Genomic DNA, 21538 nt, shown 5'->3' with positions numbered 1-21538 from the left:
AGATAACCCAACGTCAATCATACTCAGGAGTACAACCTACCATGCTTAGTCCCGCCCTAACCTCCGCCTTTGGCCCAATTACATTGGCTGGTAGATGCTCGTAGGCAGAAACAACCTTTTTCATTGGACAAGAGCAGCAATCATTCACACGTAGCTCTCGAAGGGATGTGTTTCTTTTTAGTACGGGGATCGAGCGATATCACAGTCACCAGGCGCCAAAAAGATTTATTTTCAAACGCAACACAAATTATTTCTATTATTACTATTAATAAATGTAATATGATATGGACGTGTTGTTTACTATTCTGACTGGCGGATTATGAGTATCGATACAGTTTAGTTTTATCTCATCACTTTTTCTTTGTCACAGCAACAAAATAATCTGTGTTTTGGGCTGGTGGACAAACAAAACAGGACATTTAAAGACATTTCGTCTGTTGGAAATTACGTCGGGCGTGGATAAAACAAGTGATCTAAATATCATAATAATAATAATAGTGTAGTCATACATTTTTATCTGGTTGGTGTAAATAACTAGCTTACCTTCTTTAAGGTTTGAGTCCGAGGCGTCAGTTGTCGGTTTCTGTTGTTAATTTCAACTGAAAATCAACTTGTATCGTCTACAAATGCTAATTCAAAGCCAAGTGTGTTTATTTTTGACATTGAAGAAACCTTTTCATCGGATCGAAAGCAAGTTCAGGTGCTTTTAAGGTATCACCATCTGCTGGTCGATGGTCGTGCAGTCGGAAGGCTGCGCGGGCACATAAATCGAACGCACCTGTGTTTTTCTCCTTCAAAGCGGGCGGCCCGTCAAGTTAGTGTGAAGTTGTGAAAAGTTGTCAACCCGAGAAAAGAGCAGAGAAACTCCTCCCGTCTTCAAATTATGAGCAGTAAGTGAACTTTTTAAACTCAGTGGCTCGTTGTGAACCAAGCATTAAGTTAACAGTTCGAAGTCAAATCAAAGTACAGTTTTTTAAGTGTCCTCATTGTTGTAAATGTGATGTTTAATTGTTTTCTAGCTAGCGTCTGGAGCAGTTTAAAAGTACCAGCTACTTAACTGCTAATTGTCGGTACTTAGCTAACAACATTTAGCCAGCCAAGTAAAGCTGGCTACCTGGTTATCATTAACGTTACTTCTGCTCTTAAATGACACAACCTACTCACACAATAGTTAAATTTAATCCAGTTTACTTGAGCTAGCGAAGTAGTTATACTAAGTTGTGCCATTGACACTCTGTAGCTAATACTTAGCACTTTTCCTCAACATTGCTTGTTGTGGTGAGTTCATGTTAGCTTAGCTTAACAGGCTAGCTGGCCCTTCGAGCACTTGTGGCATGGATTTGCTTGCATTTCGTAGCTGGATCTGTTCTCGTTAACTGCAAAAAAGTTTAGTTTTCTTTATGGAGTCGACCATGCGTTTACTGTGGGACTTTCCCCGCCGCTGTTGGACACAACGTTAACTCAGTTTAATGGTCCGCTGGTTCAAAGCGACGAGCTACTTTCCTGAGGACTGATCTTACTAACTCTTCTTCCGCAGATCAGCAGCAGGGTGAAATGGCCGCTGTGGGGAGCGGTGGAGGCTTCAGTCAAAAGCGAAACACAAACTCTCAAGTAGGTTAACTGGACACATTCACTTGCGCTACTGCCAAATCAGATGGTGAACATTAGCTGTGCCCTCCAGTCATACTTACTGAACCCGATATTTATTTCCTGTTCATTTAATTGGGTCTGTAGCTCATCTGTGTCGGGGCTTGTACGGGGTTGTTGATTTTTCTCTCCGGAGCACATGTCACCGGGGTGGGGAATGGGCAGGTAAATTTCGCCCACACGGGGTGTTCCCGTCAAACCCCGGCACTTCGTGTGCATTTCGCTCGGCCCATTTGGCTGGCCTTCGAGGGGGTGGCTAGAGGAGTGTGTCAGTTTATAGGGCAAAATAAAGTGTGGGAGGGAGATGGGTGGGTTTGGGGGGAGGGGAAGCCGAGCCCGCCGCTGCTCTGGAAAAAATGTGGTCCCTCCCATACTCTCCCACCCTGTTCTCCCCCTGGACTCACACTCCAGCCTACTCCCTGCGAAGTGCAGGAAAGACTTGCAAAAAAGTGGGTGTAATATCATGAATGGAGTTGCATGTTTAGATTTTACAAAGCAATATAATACGTTTATTTTATATTTAAAATTTCTTTTGGCTATTCCAACCCTCTTTTATCTTCTCCTAGTTTTATCAGATCCACTTTAAATCATGGCTGTTTGTGTCCTAGCTTTTTATTACTTCTTTTTAATTTAATTTACCCAGAAAATCATGCTGTAAGTTTGCTTATTTCATGAATTTCAGTCAACGTGATTGGTATTATTATTTCCTTTAGAATACAAATTTGAACTGCCTCACTAAGATTTGACAGTTATTTATACTTTATGTCCCAACTGCAGCATTACATGTACAGTAGACAGTAATGTCGTATTTTCACTTTCTAAATTCTCTCTCTCCCACTTTTCCTTTCCTTCATTCTCCCTCCAGGACTCACAGCAGCCATCTCCTCTCGCTTTGCTGGCAGCCACATGCAGTCGAATTGACACCCCAGGAGAGAACGATTCGCCCACAGACCAACAACAACAACAAAACCAGCAGCAACAGCTTGACCTAAACCAGGGTGTTTTCACCTCCAGTGCCAACGGCTGGCAGGTCATCCCTCTCAGCGTCCAGTCGTCCTCAGGCACTAACACGGTCACCACCGACACTTCAGGGGTAATGACAGGAGGAGACCCAGGCAAGAGCAGACAGGTGCTGTCACCATCAGCAATTGCTGCGAGCACTCAGGGACAGCAGCAACAGCCACAGCAGTACGTAGTGGCCCAGGCTCCATCGATGCAGGGTCAGCAGGTGCTTACCACCATATCAGGCGTGATGCCCAACATTCAGTACCAGGTTATCCCCCAGTTTCAGACAGTAGATGGCCAGCCTCTGCAGTTCACACATGCTCAGCAGGATTCTGCTGTACCTGCTGCTGCAGCATCAGGGCAGCAGTTTCAGATAGTGTCCTCTCCTAATGGCCAGCAGATCATAGCTGCAACCAACAGAGCTGGTGCAGCAGGAAACATCATAACGATGCCCAGCCTCCTTCAGGGAGCCATCCCCATACAGAACATAAGCCTTGGCAACGGCGTGTTACAAAACCAGCCCCAGTTCCTGGCTAACATGCCTGTGTCACTGAATGGAAACATCACTTTGTTGCCTGTCAGTACTGGAACAAGTGGTACAGGAGGAGATGCAAATAGTGGAGGGGATACAGGGGGAAACCAGCTTATACATCAGCAATCGCAGCAGCCAGTGTCTTCCAACAGCGGAGTGAGTTACATGACAAGTGCATCCACCGTCACCACGCAGACCACCTCCTCTTATGGAATGACCCAAACACAGAACAGCAATGGAGCAGTGACAGGGACATTTCAGCAGAACACTGCATCTTCTCTGGGTGTCCCGATACAACCGGACAACAGGGACGGGCAGCAGCCACAGCAGATCCTTCTCCAGCCTCAGCAGGTGATCCAAGGGGGAACGCCCCTGCAGACCATCCAGGCTGGTACGGTAGCAGGCGGTCAGGTGTTTGCGGCTCCCACGCTCAGCCAGGAAGGGCTTCAAAATCTTCAAATCATGCCAAACACAAGCCCCATCCTCCTGCGCACCGTAGGCCCAAACGGCCAGGTGAGCTGGCAGACCATTCAGATCCAGAGTCCGGCGGGAGCGCAGATCACGCTGGCCCCAGTGCAGTCTCTCCCTCAGCTGGGTCAGGCTCAGGGAGCTGCTGCAGCTGGAGGAGTATCAGTCAACACCGTGCAGATCCCAGGAATCCAGACCATAAATCTCAACACGCTCGGAGGCTCCGGGCTTCAGATGCACCAGCTGCAGGGTGTTCCCATCACCATCGCCGGCACAGCAGGTCAGTCAGGAGCCTGCTGTCCAGGATACTGTTTACTATTGACATAATATTTTGTGAAGTGAGCTCTGTTAACATTTAGTATATTAAATCAACATTTTTTTTCAGACATTGACTGTTAGTGACTCAGGGAAACTCAGTCGCCTCATGAGTAAAGAAAGTCTTTATTTCTTCTAAATGACTCAAATATTTGACTTTTCCTGCAAATGGTTACAAATATATTACTTGACTTCATCACTTGTAGTCATTCCTCCCCCAGAAATGTTCTTTCCATTGGCTTGAATCAAAACAACAAAGGCTGTAATTAACATTTTAATTCATTTTCGATTGTGGTTAATTTTCATTATTTAAAAAAAATGGATGAGTTCAGTCATTGTAGTACACAGTATTTATACAACTGACTGGCAGTTGGGTTGAGTAAATATCTTAAATAGTGTAGAAAATTTACTCACTGTGTTTTTTCCCCAGATTTTTGCTCTGAAATGCAAACTATCCTGTATCTCTGGATGTGATCTCTTTAGCTCTTTGTGTAAAGTTCACTGTACTGGTTTAACCAGTTCAGCCAGCCCACTGTTTTCCTGAGTGCTTCACTGCACTGCACGTGTTTGTTTTCCTGTTTAAATGTTTCTCTTTTTTTCCCGGTAATACGACATCTCTTCTTACTCGACCACAGCGTCTTTGTCATAGTAGGGCTGTAACCAGTCCAAACCCTACTGAAGTTCAGTCATCGACAGCCCCTCCCATTATATTTAAACACTTATTAGTCCACTTTTTATCAGTTACTATTGTTTGTGAGGAATAATTTGGTCTGTCCTCCTTATTCTTCTTCTCATTATTATTATGCAACCATGTGCCTCTGATCAGTTACAGTGTTATATGTAGCAGGCTTTGTTTGGATTACATCGGTACTGTTAGGATCTTCTGTTCGTCAGACATTAAGCTAACGTTTATTTTAGCACAGCAGTTAAAGCCTTGGGGACTCAGGCTCTTCAGCTGTTACTTCTAATATCTCTCAGATTCAATTAGCACATCTTACAAGTGCTCATGCTGCTAATCAGACTGTTCTGAAAAGCTTTTCTTTAGCAGAGTTGACTAAATTATTCTTAAATGAGGAAGAATCAGGGGGGTAAAAGGTGAAATTCCTGATTCTTCGTGTCACTGGAAATGACCTGCAGTAGATCTTATCAGAAGTGACCCAGAGTATTTAGTTACAGGCAACATACAGTTGAGGATAACACTCATTTTTAACATGCATAGCATACCTTTTGATACCTCTGCTTTTACACTAATTAAAGGTCACTTTAAACCAAACATTTGATATTTTAATAGGTTCCCAAACACAAACAAGCTGTAACTTATTTGAGGAATGAATGAATGAAATGTGCATAAACCAAGAACATCTCAGAGCATTTTATTAATTATCTTGCACTTGAATCTTCCCCACAGGAGAGCAGGCGTTACAGACGGGTGGAGAAAGTTTGGATGATAGCACAGCCATGGATGATGAGGACATAAGCCCACCACCTCAAGGACGACGCAACCGGAGGGAAGCCTGCACCTGCCCCTTCTGCAAGGACGGAGAAGGACGGTACGTCACTGAGTCAGCCTACTGCCTTCTCAGCCAAATGCACCACAGTTTTACTTATCACATGGAAAGATCACTGTTTTTCTGACACTGCTTTTTTTTTTTCTTCTTTTTTTTTTTTTTTTACATCAAGCAGTGACCCTACAAAGAAGAAGCAGCACATTTGTCACATCACTGGCTGTGGGAAGATCTACGGCAAGACGTCCCACCTGAGGGCCCACCTCCGCTGGCACACAGGGGAACGACCATTCGTCTGCGGCTGGTCCTTCTGTGGAAAACGATTCACCCGCTCAGACGAGCTGCAGCGCCACAAGAGGACGCACACAGGTACAAATGAGCTTTGCCGTCATGATTAATGATCTTCTTGAATTTTACGTCATTGAGATTATTTTTAATTGCCGTACAGTGCATTAGTTCTTTGTGAGAAGTGCAGCCACGGCTCTGCTATCGTCTGTTTTACACTGATTGTTGTTACTCTGCCCTCTGCAGGTGAGAAAAAGTTTATTTGCCCGGAGTGTCCCAAACGCTTCATGCGCAGCGATCACCTCTCAAAGCACATCAAGACCCACCTGAACAAGAAAGCAGGAACCGCCACCACCAGCAGCACCACGGTCACGACCGACGCCACGTCGCCCGCAGCAGGAACAGAAGCCGGCTCCGGAGCGGTGTCGGCCAACGACCAGCACACCATCGTCACCATGGAAACCTTATCTGCGGAGAGCATAGCTCGGTTAGCCAGCAGCGGGATCAACATGATGCAGGTGGACCTTCACCAGATTAACGGCAACAGCTACTAAAGGAGGACGGCGGAGGAGCAGGGCGACGGGCTCGATGGATGTTGCATTCGGACATTTGGGGTTAAAAAGGGCACGTCTGACTGCAGACGCAGAACCTCTTCAGTCAGGAGACATGCAACACAACAGATGCTAGTGAATTTGAAAACTGAGGCAGGAATGTGATTTCCATCTTGTGTTTAGATACCAGTGGCATTGAAGGGTCAGAGGTGGATGAGCTGGATTAAAATGTTAGATTAGAGAAGACATCATGAATTTTTATTTCCCCTGAACGGAAATGGCACTACACTAACATTTGTCCCACACAAAGACCCAATCTTACCTGATAGTGGGACAGCAATAAAACACACAGACCAGCACACTTGATGTTGAATTGGTAGCTAGTAATACTCTCTCTACAGGCTTCTTTAGTACAGAGATGACACTACTAAGTCAGACTCTCACACTTTGTCTCTGAGGCTGTGAGCTTCGCTACTTGTCCCTCTTCAGCTCAGGTGTTTCCTGCCCTCTCAGACCGGGCTGCTGTACCAGGCCCACATCATTAGGTTTAACTACCCTCTAAAACTGAGAGTTTAACAATGTGGAGCGGCAAATATTTGCTGCTCAGATTTCTGTGTGTTGGGAGAACTGGATGTTTTTCACAGACCAGCAGTCCCAGTATCACAGGAGTAATATGCAAAGTGTTTTAGGGGCGGACCGTTTAGAAGAGGGCGGGAATACATGAGGTCACGACCTGGTCAGAGCCAGAAGCACTAATCAGTGTGAGGATGTAGGTGTGTCAGGGCACTGAAATCCTGAGAATAACTCTTTAACCTCTTATGTAGGTACACACATTCAAGCCATCATGCTTTGATATGTTTATCATAGCAAAAACATTTTGATTTTTTTATGTATATATATATTTTTGGTAATGTAAAGGCTGCAGAAATCCTTAGCATAGGCAGGATCATCTTACATGACTGCAGGAGGTTGCCTTTCAGTTGTATGAACCTCTCATGCACAATCAATCTTAAACTTATGTTATTACTTTTATATATATTTGTAGATGAACTGTGTAAACTTCAGAGCCTTTCTGTCATAGAATAATGTATTCTATACAGTCCAGATCTTCCCTGTACTTCTTTTCCTGTGGTATACTTATGAGACTCTGCCTTGCAGTCACGTCAGTTTCTGTTTTCCTCCGGTGACGTACTATTTCTTGTTTAGTCGTATCTGGTCAGTGAGGAGTATTTTGTAATAATGTCCAGACAGCATAAACATGTAAGCTCAAAACCAAAGGTTCATACTCATTTTATAAAAGAAAACTAGGAAATCTTGCTTTGGTCCATGAATTTTCTAATACGTTTTACTCTTGATATGCATATGTTAAGCGTTCTAACTGGAAAAGATCCAGCTCGAGGCAGATCTCAGACACACATCCCTTTGTTCTTCAAATAAATAAGTTGCAAAATGCATTAAGGTGACCCAGTGGTTACATGTTTTTCTAAAAAGATGTGATTCTTACCTCTGTTGTTTTCTTTGCTTCTGTATTCTGCTTCATTTGACATAACTAAATTGTAACTTGTGTAAAGTATGTTTAAAAAAAACTATCCTTTGAAACTCTATAGAGTAAGTTCATCAGACAACAAGTGCTCTTAACTTTTTTTTTTTTTTTGCCCCGTTTTAAATAAGGGATTTTATATTGTGTGTATACAACTACTGCAAATGCCAACAGCTGGATTAAAATTATGAATATACTTTGTCTCATTTCTTTGTCTCAGTCTGACAAACACGACACTCAGCTGACCAGAAAAACACTTTATTCATTTAAAATCTCAACCCTAAGCCTATTCTATTCTATTCTAACTAAAACCAACACTGAAAACTTCCGCACAGAGCAAATAAAACATGGCGAACAGTTGCTCCCCCTAGTGGTGAAATCACATCTCTACATCGTCACTCTCGCTCTTCAGTTTGCTACGGAGGCTGGAGAGAGAGATAACAGAGTTTAGATGTTTTGTCAGGTTTAGGAAACGTATCTTCCACTGTAAAAAGTGTTCATTTGAATTCTGTTCTTCAGATAAAGTGTTATGGTGCAGCCCCTCACCTGCTGAGGTAGGAGTGGACGTCAGAGAAACCGTGGTACTGAGCCAGGGGGAAGAGGATGCCGGTCGGACAGCGGCCCTCACGCTGACGGCAGAAGCTGCAGTTGCAAATGCCTCGACAGGGAGGGCACTTCCACTCCTGGGAAAAAACAAAAAGAAAAGGTTAAACACTAAGCTTTCTATAGTGTTCATCTCATTAGTCAAACCTATCCATCAAATAAGCTCAGTGTGGTGACTGTAGGCACGCTTGTCTTGAGTTAAGGTCAACGTTAAATACAGATGTGTTGATGTTTTTTTCCTCTGCACATGTGTAGAGTGTGTGTTGGTGTATCAGAGGTCTGACCGGATCGAGCAGCGCCTTCTTGACGTCCTCTCCGTATCTGTTCCTCAGGCACGGCCCGCAGAACTGACCCTGAATCCCCCGACAGTCCTCGCTGCGGCAGCACGTCTTGGTGTCAACAGTTTTCTGACGGCACTGATGACACGTGGAGCCCTGAAAATACACAGAGAGGTACACCGACAGATTTAAAACCTCTCTGTCAAATCACACCGCCTGCATCATCTGTTCATTAGTGGAGAGACTGCCACCTGGTGGTGACTCAAACTCTTCTTACTCTGAATCAAAGCTGCTGCAGTGATTTTGTTAGTGCTAACACATTTACCCAGAAACTAGCCTGAAGTCCAGCTGTGAACTCACTGTTTGTCTGTTGTAGACTTTATCAGTCATGTTGTCTGCGACCAGCAGCAGCTCATCCTCCGTGATGTCTTCCACAGGACGGATGAAATGAGGTTTGCACTGATTTGGCCGCGGGGCACCTCGGCGCTGTGGGGCTCTGCGAACCTGGAACACAGAGGTGAAAATAACGACGTATTTAGCTTTAAGTTTTACACAGAAACTGACAGGACACTGAACTAAACACAGAGCCACAGCACTGAAGGGCTCTCAGTCCTTTTCTAAACTTTTTTACCTGGTCCTTTATAAACTGACCTCCAGCAGCTCCTCTTCTAAACTCTGCTCAAGTTCTTCCTCCTTTGGGGTTAATGGATTCTCGACTCCCCCCATCGAGCGGGTCTGTCTGCGGGACGCCCGCTCTGGGTTCCTCCTGGACTCTTCTCCAGCTGCACCGGAGCGAGGTGGACGCTGCAGGTGAACAGATTAAAATCACTAGAGTGTGTTAGTCTGCAAAGAATATTCAGGCCTTTACTGACTGAATTATGAGGAGAAAGGAAAGATTTTTGGCCACTTCTTTCACTCACAGAGCTTCTCTCTTTTGCCTTCTGTTTGCCCGCCTGTTTTTTCATGAACGCTGCACCTCCTGGCATTTTGTGCAGGTCTGCCATCAGCTGAGCCAGCTGTCAGGAAGCAGGAGATAAAAAGGATTAAAACATGGCAGATGACAAGCATCTCATGTGACTGTAGAAGTGCAAACTTTCCAGACCTTGAAAATTAAATATCACCAACCTAAAGTCATGAAAGAGTCAAGTCAAAGTGTCAGAAATGTGTCTCGCATCAACAAAAGGATCTCTTGTAAGTAAAAGTCAGTAAGTTCACTGGTTGCTCAGTCACAGTGAGTCTGAAATGTCATTTTCTCTGGGACCGTGTTGATGTTTCATCACTCTGCTGTATGTGACTCTGTGTCTGGTTTACCATGGCTTTGTTGGCCTTGATGTTCTGCTCTCTCTTGGCCAGGAAAGAGTGCGACGCATCCTCTGCCAAATCAGATCCAGGATCCGGCCAGGCCACCGCTGCCTCCTCATCTTCAAACTTAACACGTCTTGTCTTTCCTGCCTTCTTCGCCCCTCTCTTTTCTGCCCTCTTCCCTCCCTCCTCCTCCTCTTCATCAGACTGCAGGGTAGATGAAGCAGAGCGGAGCGCCACCCTCAGCCTGAACGGTTGGGGACCAGCAGATGGTTTTGATGTGGGTTTCTGCTGCCTGGGGGAAAGGTCAGGCTGGAGGTCATCTTCAGCTTCACAGTCCTGGAGGATTCAAACAGGTGATTTCTCATCACACAGCTCTTAATGACATTTCACTGTGGAAATGATCTGTTTTTGTCTCTTAGCTGCACTGAAGTGACGGTGACTGAGCTAAATGTCAGTCTCACTGTGTCTGATTCTGTATCTGGGGATGTGGAGGTCCTGGTCACACTCAGAAACACCTACCTTCTCAATAACTTCACTGTCAGAAAAGCCATAAAATGTTCTATCACTGTCAGAGTCCTCCGCAAAAACTTCAGCTAAAAGCCGAGCCTGAAGTCAGAGACATCAACAGAACAAGGTTAAACCGTTACATGGACGTACAGTGCATGTTTAGCCTGGTAAATAAGTCACACGAAGACATTTTTACCATCTTATTCGTGGCTAACAACAACTGCTAGCTTGTGAGTTTGAATAAGCCCCGCCCGCGCGCAGGTAGCTCTCCAATTAATCTGATTGGAGATGGGATGCGTTTGTTTTCTACGTCACGGCAGCGCACAGAGCAGCGGGTTAACGTCGCCTTCCTTAAACTCCGCCCTCACGGGATGAGCTGAACAGCTAAACGTGCAGCTCTCGAAAAGACAGAACAGTTCTCTTTAAATTTGGTTCAGTTATGGGATAAATCACATGAATTAAAGAGTGAATCCAGGATAAAAATAACTGATTTGTCTGAGTAGAGTGAAATAGTCTCATCATTTTGACTTGGTCAGGGAAAATCTTGAATTACTGTCTCACAAGTTGACTCAGAAAGTCATCATTTTGACTGATCCTCACACAGCATCACATAAATGTGGCTTATTTTGGTAAGTTTTTACTCTGCAAAGCTGAATTACGAGCTTCTACACCATAATTTAGATTTACCACGAGTGCTTTTCCTAACGTTTAATCTATTCTAAAATGGGAAAACAACAAAACTCATGGATGTTGTTACCGAGTGAGTTTGTCTGAAAGGTCTTTGGTGCTGCCGCTGTCGCAGGTGTGCAGCAGTGGGAGTGATGCAGGGAAACGTGGGAAACTCCTCTCGCATTCCCAGAGCTGACAAACACTCCCTGCCCGGCTGCTTCGCTCTCAGACTGACCATGATCCTGCAGCAGTGGCAGCTGATTCTGGCTCTGGGTGAGTTTTCAAAACCACAAACTAACAACTTACACACACAGAAACCCTCCAGGACCAAGTCATAATATGACAAATTCAATAAGCTTGGGAATCTTAGTTTTCTAACAATGCAGAGGGCAAGAGTCACTATAAAGTTTAAATCCCATCTGTTTGTCTTTCGTCTTCCTCTTTCCCAGAATGCATCTTTGTATGTATCTCCAGCCAGTTTTTACTTGAGAAGAGACGTTGTGTGTTCCAAGTGTCGCCACAGAACGAGAGATATCTGAGCGCTGGTAACGTGAGTGGGTCGGTGCAGGTCTGTGAGAACACGTCCTGCTGTGTGGGGTATTTTCTGGTCATCGATGGGCAGCCAGAGGTCGACGTCCTCGGTAAGGAAACTTTAAAACTCATTAGCCTGGACCGAGGCCTGTAAACTGCCTGACTCGTATCAGCTGATACTGTCTCCAGGTGAAGTGCACTTCTCTCTCCTGTGGTTTCTTTAACTCGTCTGTTGTGTTGCTGATCTTTCTGCTGCAGCTTGTGACGTGGCTGAAAAGTCTTGTCCGGATGCAACCTGCAAGACACAAACACGGTTCGGCGGACGCGTCATTAAATGTGTTTGCAACACTGACCTCTGCAATGACAAAATCACCTGGACCCCCGACTCAGAGCAGCCTCAACTCGCCTGCTCTTATTCTGTAGGTATGATGATAATGCTGTTTTCTATCCTGGTCATCGATGGTGAGAAAATACTGGTCTGACATTTTACCAGAGAAACATATTTTCTGCCATGTCTCCTCCAGACGAGCTTTGAAAGTGTGACACTGGGAGGATTAGACTGAAAAGGATTCAAATGAAGCTGATGCCATGTTTCTGTTCATGTTGTTTTTACCTGCTATTCTCACTTCATGAATACAAATAAAGACTCAAACTCCTCCTGTCAGATTGCACATGAATTGGACATGTTTCCTCTTACATAGTTTTGACAAACCGACTGAATTAAAGTGGCTCTTATTCATCATTCACAGAGAATATGAAGTTACACTTCCTGTTTTCTTCCCAGATGAAATGGTGAAAGCTGCTGTGATAGTTCTGGTTGGAGCTTTGCTCGTCCTGTGCTTCACGATCGCTGCTGCCAGATGGAGAAACCTCTTCAAAGACAAAAGTAAACTCTTCTGTGAATTCAACAACACTGAGATAGCACAGAAACAAAACATGAGACTTATTTTGAGTTTCAGCTTTAAATTGAACTTTGTATTTTAGTGGACAATGCTGGGAATAGAGTCTGAATGTCCAGTAACCACACAGAGGAGGTGTTTGCTGTCTTTTTCTTTTCAGATGTAGAAAACAAACTCAGGCTTCTCACGCTGCTCGGTCCATGAAGATGCAGTTACTGAGACAGCTCCTGAAGAGTCACTCTCACTGGATTCAGAACAGAGAGCCTGTGTAGCTGCGTAGATAAAATTATTCTGTATTAAATGCTCTCTCTGCTTCCCAAAGGATTAGAAAAAAGCATTTTAAACTCAGATTCACTTCTCATGATGTCTTTGTTTGACCTTGGGCCTGTTTCATTCTTTGTGCTGGACCGACTTTGGTCTTTATCTCTGCTGTTACACTCCCTTTTACCTCTGTCCTTTCTTTGTTACTCCTCTCTCAGATTTCTCTGTCTCGTCTGCGGCTTTTCACTCAGGCTATTTTAAAATGAATTGTGACTTTATTGCAGAGTCACATTACCTTCAGTGAGTGTGTGTTAATTACAACTTTGATTATTTTAGCAGAGAATCTACAAGTCGTCCCTCATGATTACAGTGTCTCGCCACTGTGCTCCTGCCAACAAACAACGAAAACCTCTGAGATTGACTTAGCTGACATTGAAATACAGCGGGTAAGCCCAGCTATCACATGGATTTATACTGTATGATCTGAAGCATGCAAAATATTGGTTAATCAGACTGTTGCTCATATATTTTACAACACTCTTTCACCCGTGTTTTCATATCTTTTTTCAGATTTTGGGTCAAGGCTCTTTTGCAACTGTCTGGCAGGGGAAATACCAGGAATCCACAGTGGCTGTGAAAGTTTTCCCTGCAGGCTGGAAATATAAATTTACTGCAGAGAGGGAGGTTTATGAGCTGCCACTGATGAAGCATGCTGGGATTCTGCACTTCCTGGGCACTGGGAGGGAACCGGATGCTGGCAGTTTGTTCATTGTTCTGCAGTTTGCTGAGTATGTAAGTGGCAGCTGTGGGTGGACAGGCTGGATCATTCAAAGTGAAAAATCAATCACTTACTAAATTTAAATGAAATCTACAGTATCTCATATCTTTATTGTGCACCAGGAGCCCACGAGGCTGAACTCTGTAATGTCCACGTTCTTGGACATGAATAAGTGGTGTCCCTTTGATTTCAGGGTTCTCTCCATTCCTTCCTGTGTAAACACACCACCACCTGGACGCTGTCACTGAAGCTGTGTCAGTCTTTATCACAGGGACTTTCCTATCTCCACTCTGACCTTCGCAGATATGGTATGTAGAAATGCCTGCACTATCATGTACTGTGATTGAACTGTTGGAGCATAAAGCTGCATTCAAACAGCTGATATATTAGAGAAATTTACAGTTGCCAGCCATAAAATCCACTGCAGTTAAATATCATAGGAGTCTCATCACAGCCACACGTGTGTGTATCTCTTCTTGCAGATGTGCATAAACCTCCTGTGGCCCACAGAGACCTCAGCAGCTCCAATGTGCTCGTGAGAGCCGACGGTACCTGCGCCCTGTGTGATTTCGGATGCTCCACCGTCCTGTGTTCCTGCTCAGAGGCAGCCAGCCGGCACAGCCACACAACGAACATGAAGGTAGAACAAATCACTGCCAGCTCACCAAAGATATAAAATGTAATGAAGACTGAGACACACACATTTCTGTCTGCGGACAGGGTCGTCCTCAGTGGGGCACACTGCGCTACATGTCCCCTGAGATCCTGGAGGGCTCTGTGAACCTGAGGAGCAGCGGGTGTTTCACGCAGGGGGACGTCTACTGCGTTGGGACTGCTGCTGTGGGAGATCTGGATGCGCTGCTCTGATTTATTTGAAGGTGAACTTCCTCTCAGTCCTCCTGAGAGAAAGAACCCAGGTACGGTGAATAATCATGAAAAACCATCAGTGACCGAGATAAAACTCACACAGATGTCTCCATCTGCAGGCAGCATCGCTCCACAGCATCTGCTGCCTTATGAATCTGAGCTGGGAGCTGACGTCTCGCTGGAGAGCCTCATCGTGTTTGTGTCTGAGATGGACAAGAGGCCGTCCATACCCAAACACTGGGAGCTGCTGCCACAGGTATTCTCACACAGGTGCTTCTTACTGATTGTGTTGGCTCAGGAGCAGTGGTCCGCTGAGTCTTTAAATGTTCTGACTGAAGGTTTAAAACTTTCAGGGACCTGCTCTGCTGCAGCTCCTGGCAGATTGTTGGGACTGTGACCCGGAGGCCCGACTGACAGCTCCCTGTGCTGTGGACAGATTAGTTTCTCTTCAGTCCTGTTTCTCTCCATGACTCAATCATTTGCACTCTTCTCTGTGTCACTATTATTTTTAATCAGGTCGAACTCTGCAGGTAAACACTTTGACTTGAGCGTGTTTCCATTACTCTCCTTCTCTCTTTACATTATAGAAAAATTCAAAATGAAATCCACGCTGTCATGCTGTAAATATAAATATAATTTGGGTTTTATGATTAAATAATAATAATAATAATTACTCTGTTTTTCCTATCATGACGTCTAATTACTGTATTTGTATTTACATTAAAAGACATGCTGCACATTAGTTTGTTTGGTCATGTGGGTGAATAAAGTTTTGAGTTATTCTGGTCAACATCTTTGTTGTTTTTGTTCAGATGAAAACAACGTGTTTATCTGTTTCCTCCTGGCTCCTGATGTAATGGATGAATGAGATAAAGTCACGTGTCTCTGGCTTTTGTGCTGTGGAAACTAGTGGATCAGCCTCTGATCCAAAGTGTGCTGGAGTTTTGCCATTACGTAAATAACGCGCGTGGCCTTTAACAACGGGCGTGGCCTCGTGATGTATTTCTGCTGTGCGGGTCAATGCGGAAGACAAACACGAACCGAGTTTCTACCTTGAATTCTTCAGAAACCCACCCAGACCCGAGGCACCTTTCTACGGTAAGTTTGTGAATGTAGACAGACGGTGTTTATAAGAAGCTAAACAACCTGAAAACACAACAGTCAGATGACTTTGACCTGTTCAGGTGGATTTATCAAGAGTTGAGTGGGGAAAGTGTGAATTTACAGGTGGATAAGTTTCTCACGTGTGATGCTTTGCTGCGTTTCTACATTTTAGAAAACTGTGACAGTAATAAGAAGACATCTTCTGTGGCTTTGGGAAATCATGCACATTTCTCCCTGTCGTTTAAATCTAATGAATAACTGACAGAATTAATCTGTGAGGAAAGGAATGATTATCTGACGCTCTAGATGAAATCAAATTTATAGGATTAAATATTAGTATTTAGATTGAACATGAGTTTATGCCGGTTTCCAGCTCAGATAAACAACCACAGACCTGCGTTGTTTATAGAAAGTGTGTATATGCTAAGATACAGTTTGGTTACACCGCTTAGAAAAGTAGTTTTGTACCAGTCATATAGTTTTAAATGAAATATTCATTGTATTTAATTTCTCACTGTTTCCCCCCCCCGACCTGTCAACAGAACCATGTGGCCAAATCAAGGTGGGATATCACATAACCAGCTTATAACTATAATATTCTATCACGTGTTTTATACTTGTTTTATGATTTAAGTGTGTTTGTTGTTATGTGCATCAGGACCTCCCCCCCCACCAAACCCTGCCTACCCTCCTGGCTACAACCCTGCGTATCCTCCTGTACCTCCTCCAGGAGTCTTCCCCCAGCCTCCGAACCCAGCGTACCCACCTTACCAACACCCAGCTGCCATGACCCCAGCTGTGAATGCATGTCCAGGGGTGATGCCTTACAGACCTCCTGGACCTCATCCTTATCCTATGGCTCCATGTGGATATCCAGCAGTCCCTCCTGCATATGTTCACCCAGGTCCATACCCACACTCCCCAAAATGGGGTCACCATAAAGGTCATCAGTGTGGAGGGATGTATCCCATGACTGGACCAGTAGCCGGAGGACTGACGGGAATGGTGATGGGAATGGTCGGACACAAAGTCAACAAAAAGATGAGGAAGAAGATGAAGAAAGCACATAAGTACAAGCACGGGCACTACAAATGTGGCAAGGTGAGACTGAGATTGAAATGGCTCCTCCTGCAGGTGAAACATTGACGCTAATACAAGATAAAAAGAAGTCACCAGATTGTATTGACTAAACAGTAAAGATTCTGAGGATGCAGCAGTTTAACCCAGTTTAAAGTGTCACCAAGGAAAAGCTTATAAACCAAAGGGAAAGCCTGGAATAGTTTGTGATAATGGCATTCCTTCCACCTCACCGTCTGACTCATACAACCCTCTGATTAATGGGCGGTCATCCCCAACCTTTCACCTAGTCCGTATTTAAGATTCGACTGCAAACTTTGCATCTGTAAAACGCAGCTTAAATGAAATGAACATATGTTTTGTCTTTCTCTCCACAGTCCTCGAGCAGCAGCAGCAGCAGCGACTCAGACTGAGGACACCAGGTCGACAAGGCTTTAACAGAAATGCTCCTTTACAAAATGGCAGCCTAACTATGAATTATAAACACACAAAGGTCAACTTTCTAACTTTTAACAGGATAAATACAGAGTTTTATCATATCTAGTTTGAGCTGTTCATAACACTAGAATGTGTTTCTTACTTTTGTATTTTTTATTTATCTTTTTGGTGGTGTTTATGTCTGTACCTACAGTTTCTGTCCAGCAGTAAAAACACAAACACTAGTGTGAAAACATGCTGAAGAGGAGCTCTCTTCATGAACAGCATGATCAGTCTTTGCTGTGAGAAAATGTTACATTGTGACTTAATAAAAAAATGTAAATATTTATTTTCTCAGGAAGATTAACCTACAGAGGTGGAGGTGATACATGAATTTAGTGTCTTTGTAAAAGATTGTAATTATAAAAACACCTGCAACTCACAACATAAACAGATGTAATGAGACGTCTAAGATGTGTGTGTCATTTGTATTGTTTGCTTATTTTTATGGATTGTGATGTATAATTTGTGTTTTTATATATGAGTAATAGTGATAATAGTAAAACATACTTAGAGTCAAAATTTATCAAATGAAATGAGGCTAAATTCCATTTAGCTGCTTCAGTTTCTGGGTCCTGGTACTGTCCATGCTGGCTCACTGTCACATGCCTTATTGGGACACACCAGGAGGACAGAGTCATGTTAATGTTGTTAACAGCTTAGCTTAGCAACAGCTATGCTACTCCTCCTATGACAGTCAAACTGTCAGCTCACCTGAACCCAGTAACTGACACATCTAAACTGAATGCAGCCATTATTATTCTAATTAACTATATTTTATTATTATATATGAACTACAATGTGTTTTATCCTAACTTTTCTTTTAACTATTGATCCATGATGTAATGGATTTGTGTGTGACTTTGGAGTGTGAATCATGAGTGTGAATCATTTCATGTCAGGTCAGTGTGTGTGTGTGTGTGTGTGTCATGGAAAACTCCTCCCTTTAAAATACATGGTTGGGAGTAAACAATCATTTCATTATCTCTGTCTTTTCTATGTCTTTGCCTCCCATCCAAAGTGTGTTGGAGTTCTACCATTGCGTAAATACCGTGCGTGGCCTTTAACAACGGGCGTGGTTTCCTGATGTGTTTCTCTCTGCTCCTGCCCCGAGGTTCAATGCGGAAGACCAACACGAACAGAGCTGAGGGTGAATTCCTGACAAACTCACCCAGACCCGAGGGAAGTTTCTAAGGTAAGTTTATGAAATCTAGTCACTGACTGTGTTTCTAAGGAGCGTGCATGTTCGAAAACAACCTGAAAACACCGCAGTCGGATGAGTTAAACCTGAGCGTTGGTGGATTTCTGTCGTATCATACCTGTAATACTGAGACAACTGGAGAAAGTGTGAAATTCCTGGTGGTTGTCGAGGGATTAAATAAACATGACGTTAGGACGTGAGATGAAAAATGCATCTGTGTAATATGTTTGAAAATTACTAAACTATCGCGAGCAAGAAGGGTGTGTTGTGTGTTGTAATTTTATTTGTTAGTTGCTGTAATAAAGTTTTGTAACAAAGTGAGCTCATAACCTTCATCAGATCTACACCGGGCTGCACCTGCAGCTAAAGATAATGTAACAGCCCTGCAATAAATCCTGATGGAGGAAACATGCGGAGCTCTTACTCAAGTAAAAACAGCAAGACAACAATAGAAACTGTAAATGTAATTAAAAATAAAAGCACTCATTATTCAGCAAAACCGTCCTTTAAATGTTATATTATGAATGAATGTTCTGGTGGGATGAAGCTAATAGTTTATATACTTATTTGAATCAGTAGCAGTGTATCGTATTTTACAAAGTGGTCACATATTTTGTGAGTAAAATCAGAACTAACTGTTCTGTCCAAATAATAATAATTAATGGAGGTTGTAATTCAACTTAATGGTCAAGAGATGGACAAAATATTATGAGCATGTCTGAAACAGTTTTAACCAAAACTGATCTTCATAACCTTCATGAAGGGTTAGGGTTACACAAAATAACTTTTAATTTAAGCAGTAAATCCCAATTTAGAGCAAATCTAAAACACAAAGGCTGTGACACCAGGAAACACGTTAACCCACATGGATCAGGTGCAGAACCTAGAATCAAATTTGACTAAATATTCACTGTATTTCATTTCTCAGTCTGCCCAGGTTTCCACCCCTGAAGCGTTTGACCTGTCAGCTCAGAGAACAGAACCATGTGGCCGAATCAAGGTGGGATATCGCACATAACCAGCATTTAATCATAATATGTTATGACTTCCTTATACCTGTTATATCTGTATCATATGTGTGAAGAATAAGGTGTGTGTTTGCGTTTATGTGCGTCAGGACCTCCCCCTCCAGTGGGCCCACCAAACCCTGCATTCCCTCCTGGCTACAACCCTGCATATCCCGCTGCACCTCCTGGAGGAGTTTTCCCGCAGCCTCCAAATCCAGCATTTCCACCGGGCCAGTTCCCAGCCGGTGTGAACCCAGCTATGCCGAACGCACCTCCAGGGGCAATGCCTTACGGAGCTCCTGGACCTTATCCTATGGCTCCAGGTGGATATCCAGTGGTCCCTCCTGGAGGTGTTCACCCAGGTCCATACCCACACTCCCCAAAAGGGGGTCACCATAAAGGCCACAAAGATCATCATCATGGAGGGATGAATCCAATGTTAGCCGGAGGAATGGCAGGAATGGGAATGGGGATGGCTGGACACAAAGCCCACAAAAAGATGAAGAAGATGAAGAAAGGACATAAGGCGCACAAGCATGGGCACCACAAACACGGCAAGGTGAGTCTGGGTTTAAAGACACATCATGGAAGAGCCGTTTAAAATGGCTGAAACACTGACGCTGATACAAGATTAAAAGATGGAACCTGAACCCTCAGCCTCAGGACTACTTTTCATCAAACAATATAAAGGCAGTCAGAACTCAACAAGTGCAAAGTGCTGCACAGATTTACTATTATTATTAATAGTATAATGTTATTCCCTCACTACACCTTATGTGTTTAATATAATGTGGCAACTAAAGATCAGTTTCATTGTTGATTATCCAGCCAAACCCTCAGTAATAACACCCACCACAAGTTCCCACAGTGTGAGGTGAGTTTATTATCATATAAGACAAATAAAATCTTTAACCTGCAGATGTTTGTCCTGGAATTAAAGACCTAAGCAGCTAATTGATTTGTCAGAATTTAGATTTCAGTTACCTGTTTCAGCTCCACTCAGATATCTCTGCTTTGAGTAAACATTTACAGGAAGGAGGAAACTGAGAAAGAAAAGGCAACATGAAACTACTTTACATCAGACTTCAGTAACTGATTCATAGTAAGCCTTCATTAGTTCACCAGGTGAACACAGCTGCACGTCTGTCCAGTTAAAGAATTCTTTGGAAACGTAATGTGACGCTCGCTCTGTCATTCTGGATTTGACTATCTTAGATCGTTTGAACGGGTTCAGTTAAGTCTGAGGAGTTTAACACAGAGCAGTGGTTGAAGTTAACACGGGTGCTGTGAGTAGTATTGAGTTTTTAATTGTTAAGGCAGCTGAAATGAAATTAAACATCTATATTTTTCTGTTTTCCTCCAGTCGTCCAGCAGCAGCAGCAGCAGCAGCAGCAGCGACTCAGACTGAAGACGATGAAATGCTGCTTTACAAGAGCTCAGCCTTACTGTTAATCATAAACACTCAAAGGTCATTCTTCTCACTTTAAACAGGATTTCTGAAAACATACAGTATTTCATCACATCTAGTATGGGCTGTATATAACACTAGACATGTATACATAGACTGTGAGCATCCCCACAGCATTAATCTGTATTGGTATTCCACCATGCCATTATTCTCTTTATTAATATTATTTGTAGTGTTTATGTAAAACATTCTGTAGTTATGATTTCTGTCAAACAGTAAAAACACAAACACTGGTTTGCAAATATATTGAAATACTCTGAAGAGGAACTGTGGTAATGTGCAGACAACTTTCTTCATGGATGTCGTTGGACTTTTGAGAAAATCTAACACTGCAATTTAGCATAAAAATAAAGCTGATAATAATAATAGTTAATTATGTTTGTTATGTTAAATTAAAGGTGGAGATGATGAAGGTATTGACTGTCTTTATTTAGACCTACTGATTGTATTGTCATTATTGTACATGAGTGCAGAAAAAATATTATTCTTAATTATTTTGTGTCTGTAATTATATATAAATGACCTTCAATTAATTCTGCTTAATAAATAGATGTAAATGAGAAGTCAAAATAAGTGTGTCTTCCCTAAACTGAAGTTGTAAACAGTTGCAGTACACTTTACGCCCACTAGTGGCCCTATAAATAAGTATTTTATTGAA

The 21538-nt window shown here is 43.2% G+C and overlaps 5 protein-coding genes across 6 annotated transcripts; 4 read left to right on the top strand and 1 right to left on the bottom strand.

Annotated features, from left to right (window-relative positions):
- Positions 1-758: 758 nt before the first annotated feature.
- sp1 (sp1 transcription factor) lies at positions 759-8044 on the top strand. Of its 2 annotated transcripts, none has more exons than XM_018678934.2 (6): positions 759-890; positions 1538-1611; positions 2513-3932; positions 5376-5517; positions 5651-5841; positions 6004-8044. In XM_018678934.2, exons 1-6 carry the CDS (start codon positions 884-886, stop codon positions 6309-6311), a joined length of 2142 nt encoding a protein of 713 aa, XP_018534450.1. In that variant the 5' UTR covers positions 759-883; the 3' UTR covers positions 6312-8044. The 2 variants fall into 2 exon arrangements, with proteins under 2 accessions (XP_018534450.1, XP_018534449.1); XM_018678933.2 differs by having other exon boundaries at positions 5648-5841.
- Positions 7884-10808, bottom strand: LOC108884844 (cell division cycle-associated protein 7). Its single transcript, XM_018678945.2, has 9 exons — positions 10738-10808; positions 10554-10640; positions 10041-10370; positions 9650-9745; positions 9381-9533; positions 9090-9233; positions 8736-8885; positions 8395-8531; positions 7884-8273 (listed from the first exon to the last, which is right to left on the bottom strand). Exons 1-9 carry the CDS (start codon positions 10738-10740, stop codon positions 8228-8230), a joined length of 1146 nt encoding a protein of 381 aa, XP_018534461.1. The 5' UTR covers positions 10741-10808; the 3' UTR covers positions 7884-8227.
- A 538-nt stretch (positions 10809-11346) lies between these two features.
- Positions 11347-15329, top strand: LOC108884843 (anti-Muellerian hormone type-2 receptor). The gene is given in 12 exon segments (XM_018678944.2): positions 11347-11483; positions 11660-11851; positions 12000-12164; positions 12526-12627; positions 13238-13347; positions 13472-13693; positions 13873-13987; positions 14162-14319; positions 14400-14501; positions 14503-14557; positions 14666-14802; positions 14900-15329. Coding segments are annotated over 12 exon segments (1596 nt in total). The 5' UTR covers positions 11347-11362; the 3' UTR covers positions 15017-15329.
- A 178-nt stretch (positions 15330-15507) lies between these two features.
- Positions 15508-17595, top strand: LOC108884849 (proline-rich protein 13). The gene is made up of 4 exons (XM_018678959.2): positions 15508-15644; positions 16193-16212; positions 16309-16751; positions 17105-17595. The coding sequence occupies exons 2-4, from the start codon at positions 16197-16199 to the stop codon at positions 17138-17140; spliced, it is 495 nt and encodes a 164-aa protein (XP_018534475.1). The 5' UTR covers positions 15508-15644; positions 16193-16196; the 3' UTR covers positions 17141-17595.
- Positions 17596-18228: 633 nt separating this feature from the next.
- On the top strand, positions 18229-21453 carry LOC108884848 (proline-rich protein 13). Its single transcript, XM_018678958.2, has 4 exons — positions 18229-18399; positions 19334-19405; positions 19523-19971; positions 20776-21453. Exons 2-4 carry the CDS (start codon positions 19390-19392, stop codon positions 20818-20820), a joined length of 510 nt encoding a protein of 169 aa, XP_018534474.1. The 5' UTR covers positions 18229-18399; positions 19334-19389; the 3' UTR covers positions 20821-21453.
- Positions 21454-21538: the final 85 nt, after the last annotated feature.

Source organism: Lates calcarifer, linkage group LG12 (genome assembly GCF_001640805.2).
Source record: "Lates calcarifer isolate ASB-BC8 linkage group LG12, TLL_Latcal_v3, whole genome shotgun sequence".
NCBI lineage: Eukaryota > Metazoa > Chordata > Actinopteri > Centropomidae > Lates > Lates calcarifer.
The sequence above is the reverse complement of the archived record's forward strand: the minus strand, read 5'-3'. Positions and strand labels throughout refer to the sequence as shown.

Coding starts and splice junctions, on each gene's coding strand:
- LOC108884848 (XM_018678958.2), top strand. Junction 19,972..20,775: donor GGCACCACAAACACGGCAAG/GTGAGTCTGGGT, acceptor GTTTTCCTCCAG/TCGTCCAGCAGCAGCAGCAG.
- LOC108884849 (XM_018678959.2), top strand. Junction 16,752..17,104: donor GGCACTACAAATGTGGCAAG/GTGAGACTGAGA, acceptor TTCTCTCCACAG/TCCTCGAGCAGCAGCAGCAG.
- sp1 (XM_018678933.2), top strand. Junction 5,518..5,647: donor TGCAAGGACGGAGAAGGACG/GTACGTCACTGA, acceptor TTTTACATCAAG/CAGTGACCCTACAAAGAAGA. Junction 5,842..6,003: donor CCACAAGAGGACGCACACAG/GTACAAATGAGC, acceptor TGCCCTCTGCAG/GTGAGAAAAAGTTTATTTGC.
- LOC108884844 (XM_018678945.2), bottom strand. Junction 10,371..10,553: donor ACAGTGAAGTTATTGAGAAG/GTAGGTGTTTCT, acceptor TGAATCCTCCAG/GACTGTGAAGCTGAAGATGA. Junction 9,746..10,040: donor TCAAGGCCAACAAAGCCATG/GTAAACCAGACA, acceptor GCTTCCTGACAG/CTGGCTCAGCTGATGGCAGA.